Here is an 18,212-nt window from a genome sequence, read left to right on the forward strand (position 1 = left end):
AAAGGAATGTTATCATATTACAATTAAATTTTTTTCAAAATCATACCAGTTTTGAAGATGTATTAATGGAAACATTCGTCGGGTCAAAAATACTTTTAAATGATTTCAAGATTCATTAATATCAGGAAATTCATATCCCTGTAAAAACAGCAACAGAATTAGTAATAATAATAATAAAAACAGTAGAAAACAAGTAAAAAGCCACCTGGAAATGAATTGTCTGAAATATTGCTTTTGTACGTTTTTTTTTGCTATAAATTTGATTAAATGATATTTGTATTAAATATCCATTAAATAAGATGAAAAGTCACTGAAAAATATGTTTTAAGCTAATATGTCGACACCTTGCTTGGAAAACGCATCCCTCCACTCCAGAGAAAAACGATTCAACTGAACCGGGATAAGCGTTGAGCTACAACTCAACATTTAAAAGACAAGGTTATACCTGCTGTCCCTCTCGATCAAACGTCCCTACAGGTGGGTTCACACGAGGCTTTTTATTGCGCGCAATCGTTGTCTCTCTACTGTTGTCCCTCTATTGTCCCCGTGTGAACAGTTGAGACAACGTTGATGGGACAATGGCTAATAGTTGTCCCGACGGGACAACCATTTGCCATTGTCCCGTTGCAGTCACGTGATTTTCCTGAAGTAGGCGTGACCTTCTATTGCGCGCAATAATAAGCCTCGTCTGAACCCACCTTACCTGTCGAAAGTATGTTTTGGGATGGATTCGCCCTTCCCATAGGGATAGACGTTGCGATTGAGACGCTAGTCTGAATCGGGATAAGCGTTTAGCTACAACTCAACATTTAAAAGACAACATTTATCCCTGCTGCCCATCTCGGTCAAACGTCCCTGTTTTCAACCGGCTGGAAAATGTAGACGATAGTGGCGGAAAGATTGTTTGCAAACGAAATTCAACCAATCGTGCATGGCTTTGGTAGTGACGAAGTTGCCAAGAATGGCGCGATTGACGCCAGTATGAAACTAATTTGTAAACACATTTCCGAATCACTTCTTTAAAGACGGCAAAAAATGTTGTATGGTCGTGTGATGAAAAATGGGTTTTGATCGACTTTATTCATGAAAATCCTGCTGTTTGAAATCCACTGAATATTCATTATTAAAGAAAAATGTTACACGAAGAAACTCGTACAATAATTATCAGAAGATGAAGAGATATTGACACCCGTAGATAGTCATCAAAACCAAGAAAATTTATTTTCTGAATTTAAAAAAAAAATTATTAATGTTTATGTGAACTGTATTTAATCAGATTTAATCTTTAATTTTTTTTAAATAATGGTAGAATTTTTGAATTTCTAAAATATGTAATTAACATCTTCCATACAGTTACAAAATTATTTAATTCCTATGCTGTTGTGAAAGTTAATAAGGATCAATTCATTTTTTACCCCTGAAATATTGTTCAGCACATTATATAGTACATTTAAGGGAATTGCAGAATATGAATGATTCTGTTATTGTTTAATTTTTAAATTAATAAATAATAGTGAAGTTTTTTTTTAATTAATTGCACATCCAACTCACAAAATTGCTTTTTTAGCATATTTCTGTGTTAAATTTGATTTTCACAAATTATTCTATAAAACACCAATACAGATACATTATGCAATTATTAGATTTTTTTTTGTACGTAAACCTGTCATTATTACTGAAAAATTAACAAAATTGTTGGAACAGCAATATATCCCAGGATATAATGTGCAGAATGAATGAACAGGAATCTCACTAACGAAATGAGTAAACTACAGATATTCACCAAACAGAAAAAGCGAATAAAGAGCGATAAATTGGCCATAAAGTACACCTGTGTTTTAGGTTTACCATACAGCAAATCCCCACATGACGTCACTGCACATATTTTTCCGCACGCGTTTTTGTCCACGAAAGTGTAGACGGAATTTGGCCGTCTGGTAAGGCCTTTACCATGTGGAAATCACATGTGCAGTCGATAAACATTGAAAGTTTATTTTGAAAATTTATTTCAGTCTATCCCTTCATTATTTTTAATAACTCGTGTCACATTTTTTGACGGCGAAACTTATCACATACTTTTGAAGTTAACTGCCTTTGCCAAGCACGAAAAACGTGCCATTAGAATAGTAGACGTTTATTTGGACCAAACACAGAATTAACTGCTTTAAAGGAATAACCATCATCATCGTCATTACAGTATTTACATTCAGATCAGGAATCTGATAATGTAAACTTGAAAATAAAACAGTTAAGGTATGGTAATCTAAATCATTAGTGATAAAATATGCAACTGGATAACCTTGACGATACTAATCCTGAACATGGAGAGAAAGAAGATAAAAGTCACAAAAGTTTGTGCCATGAGTTGCATCAATACAAAGAATTTTACCTGAGTGCTTAACTAACATATCCTTTTGTGCTTTAGTCTGTAAACCTAATGCAAAAGAACTTGCAGAATTTGGTAAATTATCTAAATGTGCAGGGCACCAAATTGTTTTTGACTTTTGTAATTTAAAAATTAACATAGGATTGTATGGCTCTTTCCTTAATTCCTCTACTATACAGGAAACAGGCATGGCATCATTAGCTGGCTGAATTGAATTGCGGGAGCACCTTAAATAATTCTGTACAGTTTTACAAGATATGAATGCTTCCTTTTTAGGAAAAAAATTTCTATTATCTCGACATCCTACATTGCCACGTAATAATCTTACAATTTTTGCAATCGGAAAGAAAAGTAATAAGATTTATTTAAATCACATGAACTTTCTTTAAGGGCGTGATATTTAGTGTTCTTGTAACCGACTTGATGGTTATGAATGGAATAATATGTAACCGATATCAAATTCTTCTGTTCACATAAACAAATCTTAGCGGGACAACTTATACTGAAAGGAATTACCCCCTTTGTATTTTTACGTTTACCATTTCGCTCTGCCTTCGAATTAATCCTTGATTGATTTGACGGATGAAAAAAATTGACATGAATAATAAAAGAATGTTTTCTCACCGCATATTTTTTTATCAGTTGATTTTTTTGCAATAAATATGAGTACCAATAGTTTCATATTCTAACCAAATTTTAAATTTGTCCTATAATTGAAAGAATAAGTTTTGATGTTTTAAATGTAAAGCACAACATTAAGATGCTTATTTAAATTCCGTACACTAATGTAAGCTTTATTACATTATGTACAGAAATACAATTCATGCTTCTTGTTACCGGTACAATTTTTTTTTGTGTTCATTAAAATATTCATTACTGCTATAAAATCTACGACACTCTAGACACAACTGGGGAAAATTTTCACATTTATCAGTTAAATGGTCATTATATAAAGTTGTTTTGACTGGCACTAAACATAATTTGGGCTTTTTTACAATTTCTGCTTGAGAACTAACACTAGCCTCCAATAAATTATTACAATTTCTTTTTGGCAGAGTTAAAACATCCTAAAACTTTAGTTTACAGCTTTTTAAATGATTTGCAAAGAAGCATCTTGAAGAGTAAGATTTTAAGCATACCTAACATTCTTTAGGATACGTACTTTTAACGCGTTCTACACATTTATATATTTTTAAATGCTTTGAAAATGATGACTTGGACATATTTTTTTTAAAATTTAGAGCCAAAACTATATCGGTCCTATTTTCTTCTTTTCAATCATCTAGTAACACTGCAAATTTATTTGTCTTAGGAATACTACAAACAACATTTTCATAAATATTTTTGTCACATTTCGAAAAAATATTTTTACTTGTCTTATAAATTTTTGCTTTTCCAAGTTTGTTAGAAGCACATGCTGGCCAACATTGAGCTGGGGAAATATATGAAAAATGTAAATATATATGAAAAATGATGAATAACAGATCTTTTAAAACACCGTGGACATTAAAAAATCAATATAAATTATATAAAATAAGATAATAGATACATATATATATATATATATATATATATATATATATATATATATATACCTTTTGAGAAGCTTATGGAAAAGAAGAAACATATAAAGGAACTGCGTCAACAGAAGTTGGTAATTGGCTACAAGGCAAAGCAGAACCAGAATGCTATGGCAATGATAACAAAAATGAAGGCTGGTCACAGGAAGACAATGGAGGAAACTCCAAAAAATCCAAAATATATCCTGGGGTTATCGATTGGCAATTTTTCATCTACAAAAGTTAAACAAAAACTTAAATAAATACAAATACTTTTCAAATTTTCATCGGTACTTAAAAATATATATATTATTATAAATTGCATATAAACAATAATATACATACATACTTTTCGAGATGTATTATCTGAAGAAATACAATTCTTTAAAAACCTACAGAAATAATTGGCCAAACGAAGATCACCACTTTTATTAGGATATAAACCATCCTTTCCCAGGAAATCAGACCAGGATGGCTTGTTAGAACTGCAAAAGATAAAAGCATCTTCATTACGGCACAACTTTTCTAATGCTATATATACAGCTTCAATCTTATGGTTTATATGTTGAACATTTTCCCAGTAATCGTTTTCAAAGTAATTAAAATCTCTAGAAATGATACTGGAGAAAATAATTCTTGCCTTTGGATTGATTTGTAAAATCTCATTAGCCAGTGACTTTTACTTTTGAAGTATCATTTCTACACTGTTAACTGATATGTTATTGGTGCCAACATGCACTAAAATCCAATCATAGTTTTTCTTTATTGTAGAAATTCTACTGGTTAACCTCTCAGTGGTTGCCCCTCTGTAAAAAATAACACCCAAATCCTCAGAAAAAAGCTCTTTTTAGCAATCATCGCATCTCCAATCAAAAGAATATTCATTGTGACACAGTTAAATTTTCTAAACTGATTTCCTTATAACAATCGATAAATAGCAATAAATATCTGAATAATATGCACACAGATAAGCTAATCCAGGATCAAAGAGAACAAAGTCAATATAATACTATTTCCAAGTTCTACTAGCTACGACATGAATGACACACTTTTAACTACTGTAAGACATTCTATACATATATAATAAAGAAATTTATTTCTAAATTATTTTTTATACAATGGAGTTTTTATACAATTACATACAAGTAAAATTTACTGCAAATAAATCAAACGACAAAAGCACTAGTAAAATTGCTCTCACTATTTAACCTTAATTAACACTATAATTAAACAGAAAAATACGGAAAACAATCAATGAGAAATAATTATTTAAGTATATGCAATTAAATTTAGATAGACTTATTACACGTAAAAACAAAATATCAAAAAACACTAATCAAACTCCTCGTTTACCCTTAACGCTAATTAGTACGTTTACTATTAAACCCAATTGGTAATATCTTAAAAACAATAGTTTTATGTAAACGAAAAACATTATAAAAAATTTTCTTAAAGAGATTAAATAAGAAAATAAATAAAAATAAGGCCTGTAAGAGTTTTCTCCAAACTAAATCACTCGCTGACAATCGGTAATCCTCTCTTCCTCTTGAAACAAAGAATGAATACTAATAGAGATGATGAATATTTTACGAGCGGTTATTATGTAACCAATATCATAAAGTCACAAATACCAGCGATCAATACTTTTCAAAGAGGGGTCTGATTAAAATTCTTGATACAATCTTATTGGTGATATTTCGATTACAGGTTTTGGATCACAATAGAAAGTAACAATCGATGCGATCTGTCCAATGGAAGCTCTCGAACAAAAGAGAAAAGGAGAAATATGTGAATGGTCTGAAAAGTGAACGGACCGGTTATTCTTGGAATTATCGTATCATTGAATTGCATATCACTGAAAATTATCGGAGCGGTGACTTCACTGGACAGTGTGAAGTTGCGCTCCACATCATGAAATTGACCTTGAATTTCCTATATTTGTATTTGATGATGCACTATTCCATACAAATAATTTTTAATTGCTTGTGACATGACTAAATTGTTTTGAAAAACATAAAATTAAACTAAATAGTTTTGAAAAAACATCAAATTTAAGAAATAAGCTGAAATGCATAAATTAATTCAATCACACGTTACTTAAATTAGTAAATTGAGTATTAATTACAATTAATAAATTTTATATTTCATACTAAGTAATAGTTTTTAATTAAAAATATGATTGAAAAAACAGATATTTGGAACAAATATTTAAAAATAACAATAGCAAATTAATTTGTTATTGAAAAAATCGTAGATTCTGCATCTCTAGTCCTACAGAGATTATAAAACGAACTCGCATCTTGTTATCGTCAATATAACAGCAGTGATTCCCAAACTATTTTGGTCGTGGAACCCCAAAATTTGTTGCCAATGATCGCAGAACCCTGAATATTCTTAAATCAACGACTTTTCAAAATTTAATGTCTGATATTAAATGAAACAAGTATTATTTTGGTATTTCAGATTTTATTGAATTAAGCAAAACTAAAAAAAAAAAACCAATTCATCATACAAATAAATAATAAAAAACAAAACATAAACTAAAATAAATGGATTATCTTTAATGTGAAGAATGCACCTGCTTCTTTGATTCCAAGATTCTCTTAAAATTGGGCATTAGGTTTGATAAATGAACTCGCATATGTGGTGCAGCATCAAGTTTGTTTCGATATTTTTTTTTTTTTTTGTCGCAACATATTGTGAAATCCCATCTTCACACAAATAAGTAGGTGCAAACGGCAATAGGATTCGAATAGCCCGTGTTCCTAAATTTGGATATTCATCGAATACATCTGACCAGAATATTGTTAATGAAACTGTTCTAAATTTGGCTTCTAATTGTGTATCAGAACTCAATTCAATCAAATTTTCATAATCCGTGGAATGAAATCCTTTTGGTTTTTCTTTAATTTTAAAAGGATTTTGTACCCAGTAATTATCTTGATTCTCTTGGTTTGGAAAATAATTACTGAGTGATTGCTGTAAACTGGATCGATGTGTTTTTATGCCATCACGGATTTCCATATCTAAATACATTTCAGATTCTTCGAGAAAATCACTAAGCGTCTGGAAACACTCGAAGTTATTTTGCTCTACAGCTGAAATCCAATATTATATTTTCCTTGAAAAGGCAACCAATTTATCTTTTGTTTGCAATATGTTGACTTGTTTTCCTTGCAGAGCCAAACATAATTCGTTCAATTTTCCAATTATATCAGCAAGTTATGCAAGTGTAGATAGCCAAGACATATTATTTAATCTGTCTGATAATTCAAATTTATGACCAATAAAATAAGCCATCAGTTCCTTTCGCAATTCAAATATTCGCACAAGCATTTTACCACGCGATAACCATCTAACTACCGTATGAAGAAGTAAACTGGCGTGAAGACTATCCATATCTCCTCACATGGCTTTGAAAATACGTGATTGCAATTGTTTACTTTTAATAAAAATTAATAATCTTCACTGCTTCGTTTAGAACAGATTTAAATGTCACCGAAATCCTTTTTGTTACTAATACATATCTGTGAAACATGCAATGAGTGCTGTTACAAATTTTTGCAACATATTTAATCCGTGCTATAGCACTTGTCACTTTTCCTGTCATTGCTTTTATTCCATCTCTGCATACTTCAATACATTTTCGCCAGTTAATTTCATGCGTTGATTCCTCTGTTAATTTCACGCATAAGATTATTAATGCAGTTAAATATATTCTCCCCCGTGGTGTTAATGTTCGCATTTTCACATAAAAGCAAATCTTCTTCAATATTTTTATTAAAATCATACCGAACGAAAACCAGCAAAATTGTTAATCCAGCAACATCTGTAGACTCATCTAATTGTGATACATAAGCGTTATACGCCTGCAACCGTGAAATAATTTCAATTTCAATGTCATCGGGAATATCGTTAATGCGCATTTTTACAGTATTGTTAGAAAGAGACGCACTTTCAACTTGTTCACTATACCTTTCGCCCAATGCACACGAAACGATATCTTGAACACAAGGTTTAATAAGTGATTCATGTGCTCCGCCTGCTACAGCAATACGGTAAGATACTTTTTTTGACACTTCCGTTATCTTTTGATTATCTGTTTTGAATTTTTTTTACCATAAAATTCTTGCTTTTATTATGGCTTTCAAGTTTTCTTTTAAAAACAGAAATATCATTGCCTTTATCTGTTGGGTGATTTTTTCAAAATGCCTCAGTAGTTTTGCTGGTGCTAAGGTGCTGTTTGCCAGTATTTTGTTGCAAAGCAAACAAACCGTATCTGAAGCCTCCTCGTCACCAGTACTAGTAAATCCAAACGACAGGTAACTAGTATCATATTTACGTCTTTTCGTTGATGCGACCTGTCCAAAATTGGAAGATGGTAGAGTTGGAAGATGAGGCTATAGCTGTACGGAATTGGAAGTGATTGCATTGCGGGTTCCAGAATGCATGTATCTGTAGATTTCGCGATTTCTGCATTACTACTAACAACGTCAGTTTTCTTTAACGACCTATTTTTTAACCAACGATCCATTATAAGGGCAATTTTTATGCTTTAGATATTACGGACTTTCTTTTGATATTGAAATTTTGTTTATGATCTAAATTACAGTTACCGTTAATAATACAAGACCATAACAGCATTGACGCAAATGGATGGTTAACCGACTTTGTTTAGAAATAAACTAGCCCTCCTACCTGTCTTCCAGTCTGTATCCTTCCGCCTATGCATTTCTACCGGATATGGTGTGATAAGGCTCCGTTTTTGTTTATGTTTTTTCAATAACCCACAGTTTTTTATTTTTTTATACATTACTTTTATTATTTTTTTTCTTTTCCATCTAATCGATGTCATTTAAGAATATGCAATGTAATCAAGTCACTGATTATGATGAAAACAAATAAAAACGTACTTCGCATGGATCAACTGGTGCGGTTATAAGAAGCCAATCGACATAAATAATCGCCAAAGCAGTAACCCTGAAAAGAAGTTTGGAATATGCCACTATGGCCATCTATTGGTAGGATCGAAAGTTTGATCCCGGTAAAACATCCATACACCGGTATATTGCACAAAAAAATTACATAAGTTTTGGGGGTCGATTGTAAACTTTGCGAGGAAAATGTGAATATTGTTACGAACTTTTTTCTACTATATATACCGCCAATAAATCTTAATGACGCAGCACATTTAATTGCTATAGTTTAGCAGCTTGATTGCTTGCTGTCTAATCCTCTCCAAAATCTCTTTTACTTGTCGGCGACTCCGACTCTCTCACACACGACTTCCAACCATACACACACTTTCTCACTGCAGCTTCAGAGTGCCCGTCTTTTATAGTACCGGATGATGGGGCTAGAATCTTCTGACCAATCAGGGCGTCTCTGGATGTATCTCCGTTCCTACTGGATGGATCGTGAAACTTCTCGAACTTTCCAGTATGATCAATTTTGTCGCCAAAGTCGCCAAATTCGTCGCCAAATGGCCGCCAAGCTCTCAGGTCATTGACGCACAGGACAGATCTTACAAAGTGTTTTAACGGTTTTTCCCAGGATGACACTATTCGTACCGGGTAGCAAAATTACAGATTTGTAACATTGCTCCCCTCTTTAAAGACTGACGTCCCGGCAGTCCCACTTCAATCCAGCAGCTGGCGTGATGATGTGATGATATTGATTCATTTGGCGACTTCCGCACTTTCGAAGATGAAATCATTCGCTAATTTGGCGGCGACTAACGATCCATCCGAATCTTCTCAATGCTTTTGACACGGACCTCTTCGCCGTTTCGGATTGTACATCCAGACTTGATTCCACTCCTTAAAATGCAGGATTTCCCATGGAGCCAAACATGATAACGCAACATGACTCTCCGAAACGAACTCAAGCCAGGATGGTCGGTTGGTCACTTTGAACTTCTTCCATCGAACCAACCGAATATCAGGGTGGTCCAATAGTTCCTTCAGGTGTCCACTTGAAAGCCAGGGATTCACCTTCATTGCCAGATCTTCCACTGGAATATTCCCGCTCATTTCCTGTTCATTCTCGGCACTCGAGAACTGTCCACAACTCTCAGTACAGGATCCTTTGAAGAGCGCATCTGCCTTTGCTGGAAGGGTTCTTCTGCGATGACATAACTGATCCGGATGCCCAGAAGATTCGTCGGCTCCTTTTTGCATCACATTCCTATGCAAATCCACCGCAAGGTTGAATTCTTTAAGGATATCGAGGTCGAGACCACAAGGATGAGCGATACCACCCACGTAGTCTTCATCCGTATCACTCGGCAAGGAGCTACTTAGAGGCTTGCAAAGAGGTTGCCCAGTCACCTTTCGGGATGAATCCAATCCAAATAGGGTCTCTTTAACTCCTACATCCATAGTCATCGAGCACGGGTCGCCAATAACAGACTCGTCCAAAGAGAGTTCATCTTCTCCATCCCCAAACGCCTGTACTTCCGATTCCACTTCAGGGGACTCACTCGGAGAAGACTGTCGCAGCTCTGCAATTATTTGACGATATCCCTGTTCATGCCTCTCTTTACTGAACTTCGGTTCATCCTCCGTGTAGCTAAGCTCCTTTTCGGTGACACCGGTCTCCACTCGATCTTCAGCCTTCCTTCAATTTCTTCTGTGATCTCGTGGACGTCTTCGGTTTTGTTACCTTTATCTTCTAAAATTTCTTTCTTTAATTCATTCTTTATTTCTTCATACCCGGCTTTCAATTCCTCGCGTCCTTTCTTTATCTTCGCCATCACGGCAAGTAGCTCTTCAAATTTTTCATCCATTCCTCTGTTTCAAGGCATACACAGGAAAATCCAACTAACCCCACTTCTGGCACCAAATGTTACGAAATTTTTTCTACTATAAATACCGCCAATAAATCGTAATGACGCAGCACATTTAATTACTATAGTTCAGCAGCTTGCTTGCTTGCTGTCTAATCCTCTCCAAAATCTCTTTTACTTATCGGCGACTCCGACTCTCTCACACACGACTTCCAACCATACACAAACTTCCTCACTGCAGCTTGAGAGTGCCCGTCTTTTATAGTACAGGGAGGTGGGGCTAGAATCTTCTGACCAATCAGGGCGTCTTTGGATGTATCTCCATTCCTACTGGATGGATCGTGAAACTTTTCGAACTTTCCAGTATGATCCATTTTGTCGCCAAAGTCGCCAAATTCGCCGCCAAGTCGCCAAATGGCTGCCAAGCTCTCAGGTCATTGACGCACAGGACAGATCTTACAAAGGGTTTTAACGGTTTTTCCCAGGATGACACTATTCGTACCGGGTAGCAAAATTACAGATTTGTAACAATATGTTAAACACCATTCTTATTTCTTTTTAATCAAATAAAATTTGTCACGCGGAACCCCTAAATTTTTTCGTGGAACCCTGGGGTTCCACAGAACCCACTTTGGGAACCACTGATATAACGTGTTAATCATTCTGTTACTGAGCGCGCCATTTCATTAGTATTTAGAGATGCATAATCCACGATTTTTTGAATAACAAATAATTTTGCTATTGTTATTTTTAAATATTTTTTCCATATATCTGTTATTTCAATCATATTATTAATTAGTATTAAATAAAAAATTTATTAATTGTAATTAATACTTAATTTACTAATTTAAGTAACGTGTGATTGAATTAATTTATCTATTTCAGCTTACTTCTTAACCCCTAGCTTACGGCCGGTATAGCAGTTGTACCAGATTTTTTTTACCTTTCCTTACGGCTCGGTACAACTGTTGTACCAGCAACGAGTTGGAATTTCGTTCCCCCACTTGAATTTCCCAGCTGGACCCTAATTGCCTCGTAAAATCGCTTCCCTTTTGTGTCTCACTCCTTAGGGTTAGGAGATTTCGTCCAGCAGTTGTTATTATCACTGTTGGCGCTAGTGAATCTTGTGAATCCTGCTTTGGTAGCATTTTGTTTCAGTAACATTCCTGAGAGGTATGGAATGAGTTTGCATGATTTCATTTGTGGGAAATACTCGTTGTAAACTTTCCTCTTTCCCCCTGTTTCTTAATTTTTTAACTTTATAAATTCCTTAATATTTTAATTTAATATAATTTTGTAACTTTATAATAATATATGTAGGAGTGGGTGGGACAAAATGCCCATTCAATCCCATTTGGATCAGTGTCTAGGGTACTGATTAAGAAACTTTTAAAGAAAAACAAATAGTTTATTTACAGTAAACAAAATTAAAAGGATATTAACAATTAGGACGGGAAACATTATTTACATTAAAGTTAGAAGTAAAATATTTAGATGGCACCAAGGGCGAAGCCTAACAAGATGCCTGCTCATAGCTAAGCTATGTAACGCCTCTCCTTCTCTGCTCTGCTCTCGAGCTAATGCCAACAGCTCGCTTTTTCAAATTTATGGTCACGTGACCTAGCACTTTCGATTAGTAGAACCCGTGGTGCCATCTATTACAATACAATAAAACTAAATTGAATTGGATGCATTCAGTATAACAATGGAATGGTAATGGCCACTAATTAAAACTCTACAACTCGGCCAATCCTGATAGAACGATGACCTCATCGTTGTTTACGTACTGGCACTCAAAATTGACATTCAATTCCACTCGGCCAAACTGTTATTAAAGGAAACAAATTCAGAAATTCACTTTAAATACGTTGATTCTTAATAGAGAAGAACGTTACACTAGTAGTAATAATTTGCTAAATGCATAACTGGAAAAAAATGTATAAAATATAAATGCACAATTTAAAGGAAAACACAGTTTACATAATTGTTGATAACTCAAGACAGAAGTTCACTACAAAAGGAAAATATAATGGACGGAGCATGGAAAAAACATACGTGCACATTCATTGAAGCACAATTATGTTAAAAGAATATAAAAATAGACATAAAAATGGAATATATTATAGAATAAAATACAGTTACTAACAATCGCCCTGATTTCGCTTTATTCAACCAGGTGAGTAAAATTTCATCATATCAGCTGACGACGTGGTCTGATTCGGACCTTCATGGTCGCCTATTTTTTCAACGTCGTACCTATCTTTCGGCTTTACTTTTATAATTTTATATGGTCCCAAAAATCTAGGTCTTAGCTTTAGTCCAGTCCCGAATTGAGTTCGTTGAATGGTTACCAAATCCCCTTTCTGATATACTGGAGCTTTCTTGCGCTTTCTATCATAGTTCTCTTTATTTTCGGCCTGTATATTCTGAATGTTTGCTTTTGCGTCTTGCCGAAGTAGATCTCTCTGTTCTTGTAATTCTTCTATTAATTCTTCCAACAGTAAGTCTCGTATTCGGAGATCTTCTTTATTCCTCATTGTGGTGCCAATTAACAGTTCAAAAGGTGTCCACTTGGTACTGCGGTTTGAGGTACTGTTAAGAATTCTCTGTAGTCTGTCTACATGCTTGTACCATTTTGTAGGGTCATCAATTGACAGTTTGGTCAAGACAGGTATGAGGGTGCGATGCACTCTTTCTACTTGGCCGTTTCCTCGAGGTACACCTGTTGCTGTTTGTAAATGCTGGATATTCTCGTCGATACAATATTCAGTAAAGACTGTAGAGGTGAATGCTGATCCTCTATCAGTAATTATTCTCCTTGGATTGCCAAACGTTTTCTGTTGTAGTCTTAATTTGTCAAGTGCGTCCTCGGTAGAAGTAGATTTGACAGGGTATAGCCAAGTAAATTTAGTAACTGCATCAACAACTGTTAGGATATGTTGATATTTCTTGTTCGTGGATGGCATAGGACCTATAAAATCGACATGATAGGTACTTAGTGGTATATCTTCTTTAGGAATAGGGTTTAAAAATCCTTCTTTCTTCCCACTTTTCTTATTTGCTAGTATACATGATGCACAGTTCAGGATTACATTTTGTACTCGTTTGGTTAGATTTGGAATAAAGAATTCTTGCTTGATGATTTCTTCGGTCTTAGTTGTTGAAAAGTGTCCCTTTTCATGAGCTAATTTGATTAATTCGGTTTGCATATCTCTTGGAACAACTATTAATTCCCGACCATTTTCATATTTATATAAAATTTCGTTTCTTTCGAAAAAATTTTCTTGATTAACACTGCCGCTGATGGCCGATCTGAAATTTTGGACATTTTCATCCTCTTGCTGGGCTCTTTTCAATCTTGCTGTAATAGTTTCGTTTGATATTACCGCTACCGGATTTCTGCTTAGAGCATCTACATGTTGCATTCTTTTACCTGGTCGATGAATAATTTCGTAGTCAAATTCTTCTAACAGAAGTGCCCATCTGGCTATTCGAGTGACTAAGTCCTTTTTATCCATAGTCTTTTGGAAAGCGCAGCAGTCTGTAACAATCTTGAAGTGATTACCTAAAAGGTAGGTGCGAAATTTCTTAAGTGCGGTGACAATGGCGAGGACTTCTAATTCGTAGCTACTATACTTTTCTTCAGCTGGAGAGGTTTTATGAGACATGTATTGGATCGGATGCAGTTTTCTATCTTCGCCTTCTTGCAGTAAAATGGCTCCATACCCATGTTGACTTGCGTCCGTATGTAGTTCTGTTTTTCTTCCTTGTCGAAATATATTTAACACTGGACCTTCTGTTAATATTTTCTTGAGCTTTTCAAATGCTTCAAATTGTGGCTGGTTAACACAAATGGAGTATCCTTTCTAGTCAGGTCACTCAGTGGTTTTGCTATCTTTGAATACTGAGGAATGAACTTGCGAAAATAGCCGGTTAGGCCTAGGAAACTTTGAACTTGTTTGACCGTTGTCGGTACTGGAAATTTTTTTACTGCTAACGTTTTCGCTGTTGACGGACGGATTGTCCCGTTTTCGACGATGTGACCTAAAAACTCTACTCTGTTCTGCAGAAATTGACATTTTTGAAATTTTATTTCTAAGCCAAATTTGGAAGCTACTTCAAACACTTTCTTTAACTTTTCGAGCCCTTCAATTTTCGTCTTTAGCTGGAATTATTAAGTCGTCCATGTAAATTATCACAATGCCTTTACACATAAGTTCTCGGAAAACACTGTACACATACCTCTGGAACACGCTAGGACTGGTACTCAGACCAAAAGGTACCTTGTTGAATTCGAATTGTCCATCAGGAACTACAAAAGACGTGAAGTGTTTACAGTTTTCGTTTACGTCGACATGAAAAAATCCGTTTCTTAAATCAAGGGTAGTGTATACTTTAGCTTCTTGGAGTTTATTCAAAACGTCTTCTATTAACGGCAATTGGAAACGATCTTTGATGAGCTTTTTGTTTAATTTTCTATAATCGATGCATAACCTATTAGTACCATCTTTTTTCTTTACTAATACGATTGGACTCGCGTACTCAGATGAGCTGGTTCTGATTATCCCTTGTTCTAACCATTCGTCGATTTGTTTATTCACTGCTTGATTCTCTGGAAATGAGAGTCTTCTTGCAGGTTGGTAGACTGGAATATCGTCCTTTAAAATAATTCTCATGGATACATTCATACTTTCAGTTTTTTCTGGTTTGTAACTGGAAATTAGCTCCGATAATTCTTTTCTTACTTCTGGACTAGAAATGTGCTCTATTTCGATTTCATCTTTTGGTCTTGCCTCATATAGCTGTGCATGCATGGAAAATATTTCTACGTCTTCTCTTCTTCGAAATTTAACACCTTCTTTGGCGAAGTCAAGTGAGGCTTGTTCTAAGATGTCTGAACCAATAATTGCCTGAAAATCTAAATATGACGTAGGCACCACATGCCATGTCAGAGAATATTTTTGTCCATCTAATTCGATATCTTGCCGAAATGACCCTTTTGTTTTGACTTGTGATTTTCCTAAACCAGATAATATAATCGTTTCTCTTGAGAGTTCTGAAGGTTTGATGATTTGTTTGCAAATATCTTCTCGGAGGAGTGTGACTGAACTACCAGTGTCGATTAATGCATAGAAAGTTTTGCTTCTTAAAGCTACTTTTCTTGTTCTCATTTTCTCTCTTGAAAGTTCAGAGCAAACTTGTACAATAGGCTCCAAAGGCTTATTACTTTTCGTATTTTTGGGTCGTCGTGGACAATCTACGCCAAAATGTCCTAGTGTCTGGCAGTAACAACAATTCACAGGTCTCCATGGTTTATTCTTCTCGACGCATGAGTTTCTATTTAGCTGCAAACGTCTCTTCTCGAACTTGTTATTTCCATCCCGGAAATTCGCTGGTCTTCGTGGGTAATTCTGAAATTTATTTGCTCCTTGAACTTCATCTTTCCTTCTGAAGAATAGATCTGATGCTTTTGGTTTCAATGTCCTCCTGACATCGTCATATTGCTCGAATTTTCTCGCCACATCAGCAGGTGAATTTATGGATGACCACTCATCAAGAAAGTGATTCTGTAACTCTGGTGGTGCCTTCCGTTTCATCTGGTCAGCGATAATAAGTTCACGTAACTTCTCGTAGGTGTCTATTTTCAGCCCTGTTACCCATCCATCAAAATAAGTCTGCAATTCATGATAGAAATCTTGCCATGTTTTCTCAGGAGCTTTTTGATGTGAAACAAACAACTGTCGAAGTTTCTCCGGTGACAACTTGAATCTCTGTAACAACAGATTCTTCACATGTTCGTAATCGTTCGATTTTTCCTCAGGTTCTCGAGCAATTAAATGAGCAATCTCCAGAGGAATTAATCCTAGTAGCTTCTGGACCCATTGCTCTTTTGGCAATAACGCCAAATTGGCATGGTGCTCAAATAGCGTTAAATTTAAACTTATGTCATCTTTCATGTTGAATCGGTGGAACATCTCTTGCGAAGCCTTATTCGTTATTGAAGTATCTGCCGAGTTTCCATGACCAACATTTCTTTTAGCTTGGATTCTCAACTTCTCAAGTTCGTGCTCACGTTCCTCCTTCCGCAATCGCTCTTCTCTTTCGTTTTGTTTTTCTACTTCTGCTAGATGTCTGTCCTCGATGATACTATCTAACATCACTTTGGCATCTTCCTCATCATAATCTTCGCTTTTCAAAATCAGATCTTTAATTTTGGGTTTCGTCAAGTCGGATTCAACAGATACGCCGAATTGTTTCGCGAGAGCAATTGAATCTTCTTTCTTGCCTTTTAGTAAGAAAGCCATTTTAGGAGAAAAAGGGACCTGGTGCCAAATCAAAGAACTGTATTAATTTTGAAATGTATCCAAAATTCTCTATGCTTTGGCGTATTCAATTAAATGCCAAATTAGATTAGTTTCGCTTCAAACTTGAAATTAAAAATTAATCTTTGGGAAATTTAAAACCAATTCTTTAAAACTATATCTCAAAATGCACAAATTAGTTTTAAAACAGTTCCACTCTGAAATTATAGATTGAAAAAAATGACACTGATAATAACTTTCAAAATAATGCTAGTGACAATAAAACAATTGTAAAGTAGAAAAGCCCAAAATTACATCAAAATATTAGTAAAATTCAAAATTAAATCAAAATAAAAGTAAGATTCAAAATTAATTCAAAATATAAGCAAAATTCAAAATTAATTCAAAATATAAGCAAAATTCAAAATTAATTCAAAATATAAGCAAAATTCAAAATTAAATCAAAAATATTGTTCGAATTTAAACCGAAAGTGAATGAATTATCTACAATATTGATATATATAAAACAAATATTTTTAACAATTCGACTGGTTTCCTTAATTCAAAATGCTATTGAATGAATAGAAGATAAAATACTTTATTAGAAAACCATGATTAACTTTCAGCAATAAATTTCAGATAGTAAGAATATCGGATATTTCATTTGAGATCACAAGTAAAATATTAAAAAAAAAATCTCTTTCGTTAATATTCATTTATGCAGCTAGGAAAAATTATTTGAATATCAGTTAAGTTTCCTTCGACACGATACATATATATATACTTTCGTTTCGTTTTTAAGGATATCGGAATGAATAAATACCCGTACAAAAATATAGCATAAAATAATATACACAAATAATAAGAAAAAAGATTTAATACAAGTGGAACTTTTGATTTGGACTCTGGAATCCTAAGCCGCGCCACTCAAGGTCATTGCCCTGCCGTTGATTCGGCGATTGGAAGGAAGGAAGGAATGAGGTTTGTTTTCCCGGCGTATGCTCCTGAACGGATTCTTAGCTTATGCCGGGTTAACAAAAATCAAACTCGAATATCAATCAATAGAAAAACAGAATAGTGCATACAAATTTCAAAAAAAAAACAAGTTAAATTCAGAACTCAAAACAGAAAAAATATTTTTTTTTCAATAAAATAATAACTTTTAATTAATCAATAGT

The 18,212-nt window shown here is 34.4% G+C and overlaps 1 protein-coding gene across 1 annotated transcript; it reads right to left on the minus strand.

Annotated features, from left to right (window-relative positions):
- Positions 1–14,880: 14,880 nt before the first annotated feature.
- LOC129959893 (uncharacterized) lies at positions 14,881–17,037 on the minus strand. The gene has a single exon (XM_056072790.1). It carries the CDS (start codon positions 17,035–17,037, stop codon positions 14,881–14,883), a length of 2,157 nt encoding a protein of 718 aa, XP_055928765.1.
- Positions 17,038–18,212: the final 1,175 nt, after the last annotated feature.

Source organism: Argiope bruennichi, chromosome X2 (genome assembly GCF_947563725.1).
Source record: "Argiope bruennichi chromosome X2, qqArgBrue1.1, whole genome shotgun sequence".
Classification (NCBI taxonomy): Eukaryota; Metazoa; Arthropoda; class Arachnida; order Araneae; family Araneidae; genus Argiope; species Argiope bruennichi.

Bases quoted from the DNA above. Each gene is read 5' to 3' on its own strand.
- LOC129959893 (XM_056072790.1), bottom strand. From the start codon at position 17,037: ATGGCTTTCTTACTAAAAGGCAAGAAAGAAGATTCAATTGCTCTCGCG.